The sequence below is a fragment of the Hydra vulgaris genome, chromosome 10 (genome assembly GCF_038396675.1).
Source record: "Hydra vulgaris chromosome 10, alternate assembly HydraT2T_AEP".
NCBI lineage: Eukaryota > Metazoa > Cnidaria > Hydrozoa > Anthoathecata > Hydridae > Hydra > Hydra vulgaris.
Window position 1 is genome coordinate 6,047,501 of NC_088929.1, and position 14,266 is coordinate 6,061,766.

At 28.8% G+C, this 14,266-nt stretch overlaps 1 protein-coding gene across 6 annotated transcripts in view; it reads right to left on the reverse strand.

Moving 5' to 3' along the window:
• The window catches only part of LOC136085756 (uncharacterized), a 209,812-nt gene extending 197,280 nt beyond the window's left edge, over window positions 1–12,532 (reverse strand). For 2 of the 6 annotated variants that reach the window (XM_065807160.1, XM_065807157.1), the window contains exon 1: window positions 12,440–12,532. Coding sequence is in view for 3 of the 6 variants with exons in the window: in XM_065807155.1 (XP_065663227.1) it covers window positions 6,368–6,393; window positions 12,440–12,469 (56 nt within the window). In the remaining 3 variants the exon portion in view is untranslated. Of the gene's footprint in view, window positions 1–6,367; window positions 6,394–12,439 lie in introns of all 6 variants that reach the window. The other 4 variants (XM_065807155.1, XM_065807159.1, XM_065807156.1 and 1 more) reach the window with 4 other exon arrangements.
• Window positions 12,533–14,266: the final 1,734 nt, after the last annotated feature.

The window sequence follows — 14,266 nt, forward strand, 5'->3', positions numbered from 1 at the left end:
TATATATATATATATATATATATATATATATATATATATATATATATATATATTTATATATATATACATTACGTCTAAGTTTCGTGATTTTATTTGACGAATTCAGCTTCACTTTTTGGATCGAAGTTAGACATCTAGTATATGTAATATATTATCGGGTTGAAGTGGTTCGCTCGCAGCGTTTTTGACGTGCATCACCATGGTTTAAGTCCTTGCAACAGCATTTTTTTTTTTTAAATCTTTTTCAATTTTTTTTAAATACAAAATAAAACACCTTTGAAGTTTTGTAGATATTATATACATAATATCTATAAAGATATTATATACTATAGCAAACGAAAGCAAGAATTTTTAAAAAAACTTTAAATTTCTAAAAACATCAAAACAATAGAAATTTGTTGCGCAAACGTCATAATACAGACATGTTAACAATGTGCTCAGGTAATTATTCTTAACAAGCTGCGAATGATCTGAAACTTGGTAAGGAAAAAAATTAATAAACCCGTCCTGCCACAACAGAAGGTGTTGATATAAAGATAAATTTTCATTAAGCTCTAAAATTTTATCTTATTACATTTAAAAAAACTTTAAAACTTTATTTTATTAATTAAAGGTCTTTTATGCTATATATTTATTTTTTTACTATAAATATATAAGGCCAGATTAAAGAAATTTCATTACGTATTGTGATGGCTTCAAACACTCGCAAAATCATACTTAAGTCAGGGCGCTAGATCATTGAGCTATCGAAATTTTGCATGTAAGAGAAAAACAGTTTTATAGATAATAATCATAAAAAAATCATTTTTTAATCCCTTAAAAGCTCTAGGTATGCAGAAAAGGTGCGTATGTTAAATTTTTTGCTCTTGAAATAATCTTTTTAAGGAAATTTTCTTCTACTGCTAACTAAAAAATATTGAAGGAATAAGTTTAGAAATCATAGGTGTGGAATAAATAAGTATAAAAATGGTCGGTTTGGTGAAGACCCATATTTTATGGTTCCAAGATAATAATAACAAGAACGCTGTTTAAAAAATTCTCTGCTTTTTTGATTGTTATAGTGTCTTAATATGTGTTATGTGTATAATATTCAAAGAACTTAAAAAATGTTTACTTTTGTATTTTAAAAAAATTGAAAAAGATTAAAAAAAAAAAATGCTGTTGCAAGGACTTGAACCATGGCGATGCACGTCAAAAACGCTGCGAGCGAAACACTTCAACCCGATAATATATTACATATATAGAAAACTTGAATATATATCTAAGGAAAAAGTATAGAAAAGGTCAGTGTGGAAAAGACTTGCTAAGACTAGTGATTTCCAGCTAGACTCTTCCTCAGAATGTGGTCCAGACAGCATACTTGTTATAGTCTTGCATAAGTGTTCTCTGAAGCTGCTGTCTATACTTTCAAACTATATAGCAATTGCTTATCAGGGTCTTATTTTTGAGCCTGCTGGAAAGCGGCATCTGTTATCCATGTTTTAAAAAGTTCTGGAGAACGATCTGACTTGTCTAACTACTGTTCCATTAGTCTTCTTACTATCATAAGCAAAGTTTTTGAGACTTTAATTAACAAACACTTAATCTGCCATCTTGAATCTAATAACCTACTCTCTGATCATTGATATGGATTTTGATCTTTTTGTTCAACTGCTGATTTGTGAAGAATAACAACCAACAGGTTATTGTTTAACTAACCACTGGTGACAAAAATTTGGCACAATCTTTGATAAGCTAAAACTTATTGAATTTTTAGTTATCCAGTCTTAATTTTTTAGTTATTTTGTTTATAAAGTGTTACTTATCTTTTACTGAAAGTTTTGTTTACTTAGATTAATTAATAAAAAAGTTATCTAAAAATGAAGTCGACAACATTAATTGAACAAGTGTACAACTATTGTAATTTGCATCGTAACGCTAAAACGAAGAGCACCGTAGAATATTTTGTTGCCCCTAATCACCCCAAAAGAACCATTAAACGTTATATGGCAAAGTGGAAGAACAATAAGCCAAAGTCTCGTAAGCCTGGATTAGGCAGAACACCAAAAATTATGACTGCTGGGAACATCAATCGCCTGAAAGGTCTTTTAAACAACCGGTCTGGAACTTCAACAAGAAAAATTGCAAATAAATTCAAGTGTGATCATTCCTACATTGTAAAAACAATAAAAAACAAAACAAACATTTATTATTTTAAGAAAAAACAAATTCCTGATCGCACTGAGAAACAGTTAAAGCAGTTGCAACTGAAGTGTGGAAGAATTTGTCGCAAATTCAGAAACCACGACTTTGTCATTGACAATGAGTCTTATTTTACATTTAAACATACAAATAAAAATTTGAATGTTGGATTTTACTCAGATAACGCAAAAAATGCACCAAAAAATGTAAAATATAAGCGCAAAAGATCAGCTGCAAAAAAAAATCTATTCTTGTTTAAAAAAAATTGATAAAAATCTTGTACAAGGCATGTGTGAACATGTATACAAAAAAGTTGATGCCGTACATCGTAATGGCGAGAAATCATTATTGCAGTCCCGAAAATAAAAAACTAATATATTGTTTAATATTCTGTACAATATTTTTTGATCATTAAACTTTTAGTTGTACTATTACTGTCTGTGTTTATTTTGTGCTAAATTTTTGTCACCAGGGGTTATTGTATATTAAATAAATGTGGTGATGCTAGGGCTATCGCTCTCGACATTTTTAAAGTCTTTCATAAAATTTACCAGGCAGGACTTTTCCATAAGCTCGTTTCCTAGGGTGTATTGAGTAAGATTTTCAAGATTATTGAATCCTTCCTTACCAATTGTAGCATAAAAGTTGTCTTTAATGGTCAGTACTCTTTTTCATATTCTGTAACTTTATGGGTTTCTCAAGGTTCTATCATTGGCCCTGTACTTTTTTAAATTTACATTAATAGTCTCCCAGATATTCTCAGATCTATGGTGGCATTGTTCGCTGATAATACTAACATATATATTTGTCTTGATAAAAAGCCAATAATATCTGATAGCTTGAAGGAGACATTTGAGATTGAAAAGGATCTCCCTTCTGCTACAACATGGGGCTTTCAATGGCGGGTTTTTAAACTTTAACTCTAAATAAAACTCTATTTTTTTGGGCTAATCGTTATCGCAACAATCTAGATCTTCCTATATTTATGACTAGTAATGTACTCGGTAAGTCATCTAACCTTCGTCTTCTAGGATTAATTTATAATTCCAATATTTCTTGGAAACCATATGTTAAATCCATTGTAAATTTAGCATCTGCTAAGGTTGCATCTCTTTATCGTGCTCGCCCCTTTATTACTTCTGATTCTATTCTTTATCTAGTTATAAATCTTAAATCCGTTCTTTTATGGAACACTGCTGCCATATCTAGAGCAGGTTTTCGAATGATGCCCTTTTTCTTTTAGACAAATTACAAAAACGCATTGTAAACATAGTAGGACCTGCTCTTTTAGCTAACCTTCAAATAATGTTACATTGTCATAATGTTGGTTCTCTTTCCCTTTTCTATAAATATTCCCCATTTGAATTTTATCTTACTCAGTAGGAAATTTTTATCTTTCAAATGTAAAAGCCACTTAAATTTGTAACTTTCAGTTGTATGTATGACTTTTTTAATAGCCCAAATTTATGTGGTTTTAAGAGGTAAAAATGTGTTATCATACTACATCATGGGAAGATGTTTAATATTTTTTGTCATGTAGTAATTGCCTTTTTAGTTAATCTGTCGTAACATAAGTACTTTTTTTGGTTCCTGCTATCTCACTATAAAATGAACAAAATTTTTTTCTAGACATTCTATTTTTCTATTATATAATTTTTTACACATTCTAGACTACATCTTAAAAATATTTAACTCTCAGGAAACATAAGAAAATCTTCAAGTTTGTATATTCTCTAAATGCAAAAGTAAAATAAAAATGATTTATTTTAATTTTGCGGGAATTTTGCTACAACAGTAAAAAAATGATGAAATCACAATAAACATAGTGAGAATAAAAAAACTTGATTGTTCATAAGTTGTTTCATCATGTTACTTAGTAACAAGTGTTAACTGCTGTTATCACTACTACATTTGATTTTTATCAACTTTTTTTGATTAAGAAATGCAATTAGACTTTTCATTATTAAACTTAAATTACACAGGTCAATAAAGAATTTTCATCAAATACAACATTGGGTTTCCTAGATACAATTTTTGACGCTGATTTCCAATTAGCAATCTGACTTTTTGTAGCACAATTTGTTTTTTTTTCAAAACGAACTATTTTACTATACAGTTATTTTTTTATTTTTTAATGTTATGATTGAATAAAAATGCCGTCATATTCTTTCATCTTGTTTTTTACAATATATTAGTTTAACTGGATTTTTTGGATAGTTTTTAATTTGAACATTATGCAAGGTTTTATACAAATATAGTATAAGAAACATAAGCTAAAATACATATCTCATTTTTGTCTATATTAATAATTTATAGTGCTATATTTAATTTTCATGATAAAAGCATATATGCAAACACACAGGTTTATCTTGAATACAACCTAGGCGATCAAGATAAACCATAAACGCCGCATCAAATCTGCTTCTCTTGTTCAAAAGGATTACGCGGTAGGGTGAACAAAATGAAACCTTAAATGCTGTTTTTCATACCCATTATATGGAGGGAACCAAATGATCATCATGAAGATTGTTATTTTTTTAGTTTCAACATAATAGGGTAACTATAAAGAACATACGCAAGTAGTGAAGAATAAACTTTAAATTTGTTTTTTATCTATTTCTATTTGAAGTATATGGCAAATAAAACTAACTTTTAAGTTTAAGATGCAATCCAAACTTAAAAGACATTTTGATGAGTTAAGTGGAAAGTATTCATATAAATATAATAAATAATAGATTTTCTGAAATCGAAAAATTTGTAAATCTTTTTTATTTTATGCAACCTCAAAACTTAATAAAACTGTCGGAAGATGATCTAAATGATTCAGCTAAATTAATTACAGCAGAATTACCCAAACAATTTAAAAAAAATTTTCCCACCCAATTAAATAATGCATTCGTTTTTATTAAAAATGGTATCACAAAAACAACTAAAATAAAAGATTTAGCCAACACACTGCTCATCAAATACAGATTCAAGGAGTGATTTTTTTTTAGATGTTAACACAGTAATATTGCTGTTGATGACAATACCTGTGATTGTTACTAGTGCAGAAAGATCTTTCAGTAAATTAAAGTTAATCAAACCATATTTACAAAATAGCATGTCTTAGGAACGTCTCAGACATCATGCAATTTGGACTAGAGATGTCACGAATAGTGATTTTTCCGATTACCAAATATTTGACTAGACGCACTGCCAAAGCATCGAATATTCGGCTGCCGAATATTTGGCGACACTTAGTTTTGATGGTTTCGACCTGCTTTATTCAAGTGCATATGTTAACTACGCTGTAGGCGTTTTTAGTTTCATTTATGACAAGGTCGTGTTACAGCAGGCATGATTTTAATAAATCAGCAGCATAAAATAACCAGCATGATCGCGATAAGCGATTGGCTGGTTAAAAGTAAACGGCAGTTTTTAACGCCAGCGATAAAACAAACTCTTATTCTTATATCTCAATTTAGTTAACAGCAGTAGTAAGTTTAATTATCAGAAGGCTGTTTACGCCAAAATTTAACCCTGCTATACCTTACAGTTAAAAAATCAATCAGAGGAATATTTTCTATATTATTAGGAAAAATAAAAAATGGTATCCAATCAAAACAAGCGTAAACAAATGTTTACTTTATAAGAAATAGCCTATAATATATGCTAAATCATATTTATATGATTTATCTCTTAATTGTAAAAAAAATGTAAGCATATAAATTTATACACTTTAGATATTATACCTATACAATAAATTTTATTTTAATTTAAATTTTAAATTAAGTGTTGTTATAAAATGAAATTTAGTTTGCATTTGATTTTAATGCATGCACTGTTACAAGCATAAATGTAAGTTAAAATCATGCGTATCTGTATAATATATATGTGTTTAAGGGAAAGTTGGGTAATATGGGATAGTGGGTAATATGGGAAACCCGTATTATCTACTTATAGGTCAGTGCTATAAAATATTTATTGAATTGGAAACGAGGCTAATGTCAGGAGGTTACTTCCGCAAGTATAAGTTGTTTTCTTTCGAATTATTTGCGTCTGAAAAAAGTCTTGCAAGTTTTCACCAGTGAACCTTACATAACATTGACTTTGTTACAGGAGGCCAAAATAGTCTAAAAAGGTAAACTATCTTAATATATTCATAATTTATATAGTAACTGACCAATTATTAAACATAAAGTACCTTTTAAGGGTTGTCCATTCCATGTGCTACATAAAAAAAACAAAATTAGAAGTGTGCTATATAGTGGGGTAATATGAGATACCTAAATGTGGATAATATGAAATACCATCCCATATTACCCACGTTATTTCCATTATTTTCTTTTCATCTTATTATATTTTCAATGCTAATTCTGCTTTTATTGTATTGTCAGTATTGAGCTAGCCAGGAGTTTCATTGACATTAATTATTAGTCTGATGAAGACGAATTTAAATGAGATTTATGCATTGACAGCGATTAAAAATTGAAATTCTTTTTTATTAATCTTTTCTATTTTTTTGTAATATTAAAGCTGTTTTTATTTTATTTTTATAAATTTTTGTTTTGTTTCATTGATTTATAAGATCTTGCATAACTTATTACCATCCTTAGCTGACATTGATCAGGTGTCCCATATAATCCCACCTTTGAGGGTAATATGGGTAATACCCAAAGAAGGTAAAAGGGTAATACCCAAACATTTTCTGTTTTTAAATTTTCTCAAAGAGTATTGAAGCTTTCAGACTCATCTTTTACAGAAATGATATTTGATAGCTATTGAAACTAACTGACTATTAGCAACAACATTAACTTTTAAAATTTCATTTTTATAGGTTGTTAAAATTAAGTATCCCATATTACCCCATTTTCCCCTACTTCATTATGTACCAATGTATTATGTATTATGTACAAAAGGTATTATGTACCTTATACATAATAAATATATTATGTACATTATGTATTATGTACAAAAGCAAATATACATGTGGTTTGATTTACAAATAGACAAGCATGAATGTAGACATACTTATATATGTATGTATATATATATAAATATATATATATATATATATATATATATATATATATATATATATATATATATATATATATATATATATATATATATATATATATATATATATACACAAGATGAATACAAATTTAATTTAGAATAGCAATAGCATAAATCTTGGCCCTCATATTTGGGGCTCATATTACTCTAATTTTTTTCGAAGCATCCTTATTTGATATAAGTATAAACATACCCAAAATTAAAGATTGCTCAGGTCTGAAAGTTATCTATCTTAATCATCAAAAAAGCTACCGTGACCCTGTATTTCTATGGTATTTTTCATTACAAAATCTAGCCAGTTAAATGGAATTATAAATAAGCTATTATAATATATTATATTATTTTCGATGTTAAACTTAGAATGTATCTAGAGAAGATGGATTAGCCCTCTCCTATTAATATACCATTCTTTCGAGCTGCGGGAGGAGGATGGTGAAGAAATAAAAATAAAATCAACATCATATTAGACTTTAATTTATTAACTCCCAGCATTTTAGAATATATTTTGTTACATTCGATGCCAAACCTTTTTTCTTTCCCCCTTGTTAACTTCTTTCGTAAACATAGTTAAGCAAGAATAAATCCTATCTCCTTTTTTTTGTTTGTTTGATTTTCCGATCTGTTCTTTAACTAGATCAATGGCACTCTTGGACAAGCCATTGACTACATCATAGAATTTAATGATAGATTCAAACTCAAGATAAAAATTGTTTAACTTCCAGAACTGTAAAGGGAACTTAAGCCACTGCATATCACCCTTTCCATGTCCAATCTTATCAAAGATGAGCTAAGATTGCTAAATTACAAGAGAAAAAAAAGATGGAAACTGATTTTGTCAAGAGAGTGAAAAAGCTCTTTATTGACCATAACACGTTTAAATGGAGACACGTTTGGTTTTGCGAGAAGTGTATTGTTCAATGCTTTGGCATCATCTTCTCTGTTTTGGCAATGTTTATCTGCTAAAGCACAACTATGGCAGAATCTAATTCTTTTAATACTGAAGTAGCTCTAAGGAGATTTATATCCATGAACCTCATCATCTGCAACAGAGCTTTCATATCCTATGCAATATTTTAACAATATTAGATTGTTAAAATATTGCATAAGATTCATCAATCAAACAATTAACTAACTATTTTTTACGCTGTTTTCTTATTTATAATTATTATTTTTAAGCTGATATGGGGCAGCAGTTGGCAATACTGCTCTAAGAAACCAGTGAGTGTAAAAGATGTCGACAAACATAGCGATATCGCGAATCTCTTCTATATTTTCTTCTGATAAATTTGAATCGGTTTCCAATTGTAAATACATTTTAAGATAATACAACGCTTTTTTTTCAGATTTTAGGTGTTTAAAGAGCTGGTTCTCTGGACCAGACGTTTTACTACCTAGATATATCATAGTGGGTAATATGTCTTTCTAAAATATGGCGTCTACAGGCAAGGAGAAGCATTGGCCGCGCTAGCTTATACGCCATTCTCATTATAAATCCTTACCTTTCCAATGATGGAAGCAGTAGTGTCAAAGCCTTGTTTGGTAATTGGGAAAATCTCAGTGATTGGAGCCAGGGAACTACCAAAACCCCAAAATTTGTGCCCCACCCCAAATGTGAGAGCATTAAGTTACCGAGTTAAATGCTATTGCTATTCTAAACTAAATTTGTATTCATCAACAGGTTTCAAATTTCATTTATAAATATTTTAGTGTTTTACCATTTTGGGAGCTGGGGGGCGCAAGTTTTAGGATTTTTGTAGTTCCCAGGCTCCAATCACTCCAATTTTTTACGAAGCATCCTAATTTGATATAAGTATAAACATACCCAAGTTTGAAGTTTGCACCATGTCTGCAAGTTATCTATCTCAATCACCAAAAAAAAGTGCCGCAATCCATGAAATAGGGAAAATCATTTTTTTTGGTCTACTTTTTGACTTTTTAATAAGTTTTGCAGTGTTGAGAAAAAAAAATACAGTTAGAGTGCTTAATCTTATTTTTATATTAGTAATTGTGAGAGTTCATATTGTAAAAAATATTGATTTCAATATTGTTAAAGGGTGGCACACATGGGGTCAAACAATGTCAAAAAAGGGTAAAAGAAAAAGTACTTAGGGATCGTGTGCCACCCTTAAACTTTTTTAAAGTTAAAAAAAAAATCTTATATATAAAACAAAGGTTTGCGTTCTTTATAAGCTTTTACTCTAGTCTAAAAAAAATTTTTACCTTATTCTATTCATATAACCCCAAAATTGTAAAACATATATATGTCAGATTTCAAAAAAGGATTGTATTATAAGGTTCTCACTGCTTTGCAACAATAGCAATGGGAAATATTGTTACTTACGAGTTATCACAATAAGTAAATAAGCGCCATGCTTCACTTATGACATGCGAGCACTGGTCCATTTGATACTTTAAATTCAGATCAAATGCATTTTTATATGAATTACATAGACTTGCGTTTTTATATGAAGCATCTCTTATTGAAAAAATTTAATTAACTGATAATCATGTGATTAACTTTAATTTTATTAGCCAAATTTACTAATAACATGGACTCTAGTTAAGCTATACTATTTTTTGAAGTTTATTTCATCAAATATAAAAAGTAGTTGATTTAAAATGACCTTCTTGTCATATCGTTTGATATCAGATCTCCTAAGTATTTATATTGTATTGCATACTTTAGAGCCATGTTCGATTATGTAAAATAAGAGTTTGTAATCGACTAATTTATGAATCCTAAACAGCAGAATAGTAAAAAAAGTAGCGGATTAGGCCGATGACCGAATAGTCACCGAATATTCGTGACATCTCCAATTTTGACAAAAGAGAACGAAAAAGCGCAAACATTAGAATTAGATAAAGTAATTGCGGGATTTGAGAATAGAAAGCATGAAAACTTATACTTATGGTCGTTGGATAAATAAAACATTTATTAGGAAAATCTTTAATTTTTTATTTTTTCCATTCTTGATAGCATCTTAGAATTACTACGTCTAAAGGTATTATAGCTGTTATAAGTTTAAAAATTACGTCATAGTCATAAGTGAGGTAAAGTTAGTTTTTGATTTTGAGTTCTCTCAAACATAATTTTATTGTTTGTTCTTTTTTATATTTATTTGGAGCAAATAAATATTTTATATTTATTTCATTCTAGTATCTTTCTCTTATTTATAAATTAAATAATATTTATTTGGAGCAAAGATTCTAGTATCTTTCTCTTATTTACAAATTAAATAATACTTATATACCTAGTAGTGTTTTATTAAGTAGATTTAAAAAGAAAACATTGCATGTTTTATTTTTAAATGTAAAAGAAAATAAATTTTAGGGGGATAGGCTTTTTTTTCGGTGTAGGTTGGGAGGGGGCAAAGTTATAGTTACGCCTCTGAACACAATAATGCTTATCCAATAATGGATTCAGCACGTAGGCCAGTGAAACTTGGTGAAGCATTGCCCACTCCAATTCTTCTAGACGATGGTATAGTGATTAAGCTGCAACTGGTGATGTTCCATCACCAGTTGCAGACCGGGACCATCTGCAAATCTTGATTACATTGAAAGATAGAAATTTAAAATATTATAGTTTCATTTGTCTGTAAGACAGTCGTATTGCACCATAACACTTCAGCAAACGTGGATGGGCACTAAGATTTAAAAATGTTTCAGGAACAAGCAGTGTTCAGTTTGTCCCTTTAGTTTAAGATATTTTGATTTGCAAAATATCTTCCTACCAACTCGCTGCATTAAACTTCTTTTAATTAGGAATATTTTTTTTATAATGTGGTATTTAAGGTGCTCTAAAAAGTCATAACGGTCATATCACAGATCACAATGGAAGAGTATTTAACTAGGAAGTTTGCGTCTCTTTCCTTATTTGGCCAAAACCGGTATCGAACCACGGGCCTCTTGATTCTTAGCCGGAACTCCCGCCACTGCGTAACGGTTGCATAAATAATGTTTTAAAAGCAATGTGTACAGTTGGTTCGCAATGGTTACTATACCTTTTTACAAAATTTCTAAAAATGAGTACTGCAATATCGAAGGTATTTCTGTTGGACCACAAATGTGGGATCTTTTATTAGATTCTGATTCTAAAAGGGTCCATGCATATAATTATCAAGTTGAAAACTCATTGATGCTTCTAAAGTTGAATTTTCCTTTAAAATGCGTTTCCATCTAGACTACTTTCCTGAAAAATTTGGTGTAGTGAGTAACGACCAATGGAGAATGCTTTCGCTAAGATATTAGGGCCTGACCATTGTTGGATTTACTATCATAAAATTCCAGACCAAAAGTTTAAATGCACTTTCAGCGCGTTTAATAGCTTGTAATGTGTATTTTCCTATTTAAAATTTTGTTAAAAGTTCTCTTTCATGAAACTTAGTTGTTTGCGGGGTATTGCGTTATACTAAATTAGTGTATGATGCATTTTAGAGTGGGTCAACAAACGTACAGTTCCCACCACGTCCCTGGTATAACCATGATCAACTTAATCTTGTTTATTAAAAGTTAATGTTTTGGAGTTAAAGAGTTGAGAGATGGCTGTTACTACAATAAAGAAAAAAAGAAAAAAAACTTTGCATGTTTAAAAAATAACAAAGGTGTTGGGCAATCAAATGGTGTTGGCCAATGGGCAATCAAAAGGTGGGGCAATCAAAAGTGGGGCAATCAAAAGTGGGGCAACCAAAGTGGGGCAACCAAAAGTGGGGCAACCAAAAGTGGGGCAACCAAAAAGTGGGGCAACCAAAAGTGGGGCAATCAAGAGGTTGGGCAATCAAAAGGTGTTGGCCAATCAAAAAATATATTTATTCTGGATTTTTTTTTATCCAGGGTTATTATTTTATATAGAATGTATTTAGAGGTATTGTTAGGCAATTTTAAAAATTTGTTAATTGTCAGCCCACCCTAATGTCTACGTCACTTTTCCTAAATAAATGGTTTGCATAAAATTTGATTTATTAAACACTTCATTTTCATATAACTACGTACATTTTTATAAAACACAAAAATGTCAATAATTTAAAACCATACATGCTAGAACAAAACTTAACAATAATTTGGATTGAACATCAAATATAAATTTAGAAAAGTTTATTTTTGTTTGTGATGTGAAAAAAAAGTTTTGTTGACGTGAGTTATAATTTTTCATAAGTTGAATTCATAAAACTAAGATACAAATGATTAAACTATTTACCTTGTTAAGAAATCTTTGGTTTATACTCATCGAATTTTATTTGCAAGATTTAAGACTATAGCTAACTATCAGTTGAAAGCAAAAAAAACGCTAATACAAAAACAATACAAATAATTATTATCTCAAAGCTTAATTAACTGAAATTGCATTCGTAAGCTTTTTAATGAATTTTAATAAACTTATTGTTTAATCATTTTAAATACAGTTGAGCTAAATATAAAATATTTATTTGACTAGACTTGCTTTATTGTAACAAATAAAGACAAATAATTAAGGGCAAGTAATAGTTTTTAATTTATTAAGTAAAATAAGATAAGCCTAAACTAGAGTTGTTCGCCGGAATATATGATTTATGAAAGTTTCACATTATTTAATACCATTTTCCAAAATGCAATTGCGGAATTTACATGAGCGAAAAATCATCTTCTGTATACGAAAAAGAAAAAAATTTTAATTCCATTATAACGAAATTTAAGTCTACAATAACGCAAAAAGAAACTTGCGAAAAGATTCATTTTGAAAGAAGACTATCGCTCGAGAACCTTGAGAATAGAGCATTTTGAAACATGTACTAACGGTACATTTTTCAAAAATGCTTCAAAAAGTTCGAAAACATTTACTAAACTGAATAACAGCATTTTGTTTTGTTACAAAACAAAAACAAAATGCTGTTATTTATTGTTTAAATATAAATAAAGTTATCAAATGATATTTTAATCATCTAAACTTATATTTATAAAATGTTTGTGTGCGTTTGTGTTTATATATATATATATATATATATATATATATATATATATACATATATATATATATATATATATATATATATATATATATATATATATATATATATATATATATATATATATATATATATATATATATATATATATATATATATATACATGTATATATATAACTTTGGAATTTAAAACCTGTCCATATTATGTTTGGATTATTAAATGACATTGTCAAGAGAATTATATGTATTTCACGGTTTAGATTTAGTAGAACATAAAGAAATGGAAGCGGACGACAACAGCTGTATTAGTAAAAGGTTTAGTTAAAAAAGCAATATAAGATCTATAAGCGAAAATTTGCTCGATTTCATGTTGAAATATGCCAATGTGTCTTCACATTGTAAACCACCAGTCATTCATTCAAATTGTTAAAAGCTTAAATCAAGATTATAAAATGTCTCAATGGCAAACAATGTCATATACTTTTATTCCATAAATGGTTGACATTATATATTTGATATATATATATATATATGTATATATATCGATATATATATATATATATATATATATATATATATATATATATATATATATATATATATATATATATATATATATTTGAAAAATTATTGAAGGGGAAATGCCCTTGTTGATTTCCCCCATCCCCCTTGGTTGCTACGGCCTATATATATATATATATATATATATATATATATATATATATATATATATATATATATATATATATATATATATATATATATATATATATATATATATATGTATATATATATTTATATATATATATATATATATATATATATATATATATATATATATATATATATATATATATTCCCACCACGTCCCTGGTAGTATAAAGATTCCGTGCTCCACCTCATCGACCAGCATGTTGGCAGCTGCAGTAGTAATTGCTCGCTTTAGAAATTCATTAGTCTTGTGACTTGATTTATTGGTCTCACGTTCCAAAGTGCCCCAGACATAATAGTCCGATGGATTGAGATCTGGTGAGTTTAGAGGTCAAAAGTGCTTCGACCAGAACATAGGGAGATTCTCTTCA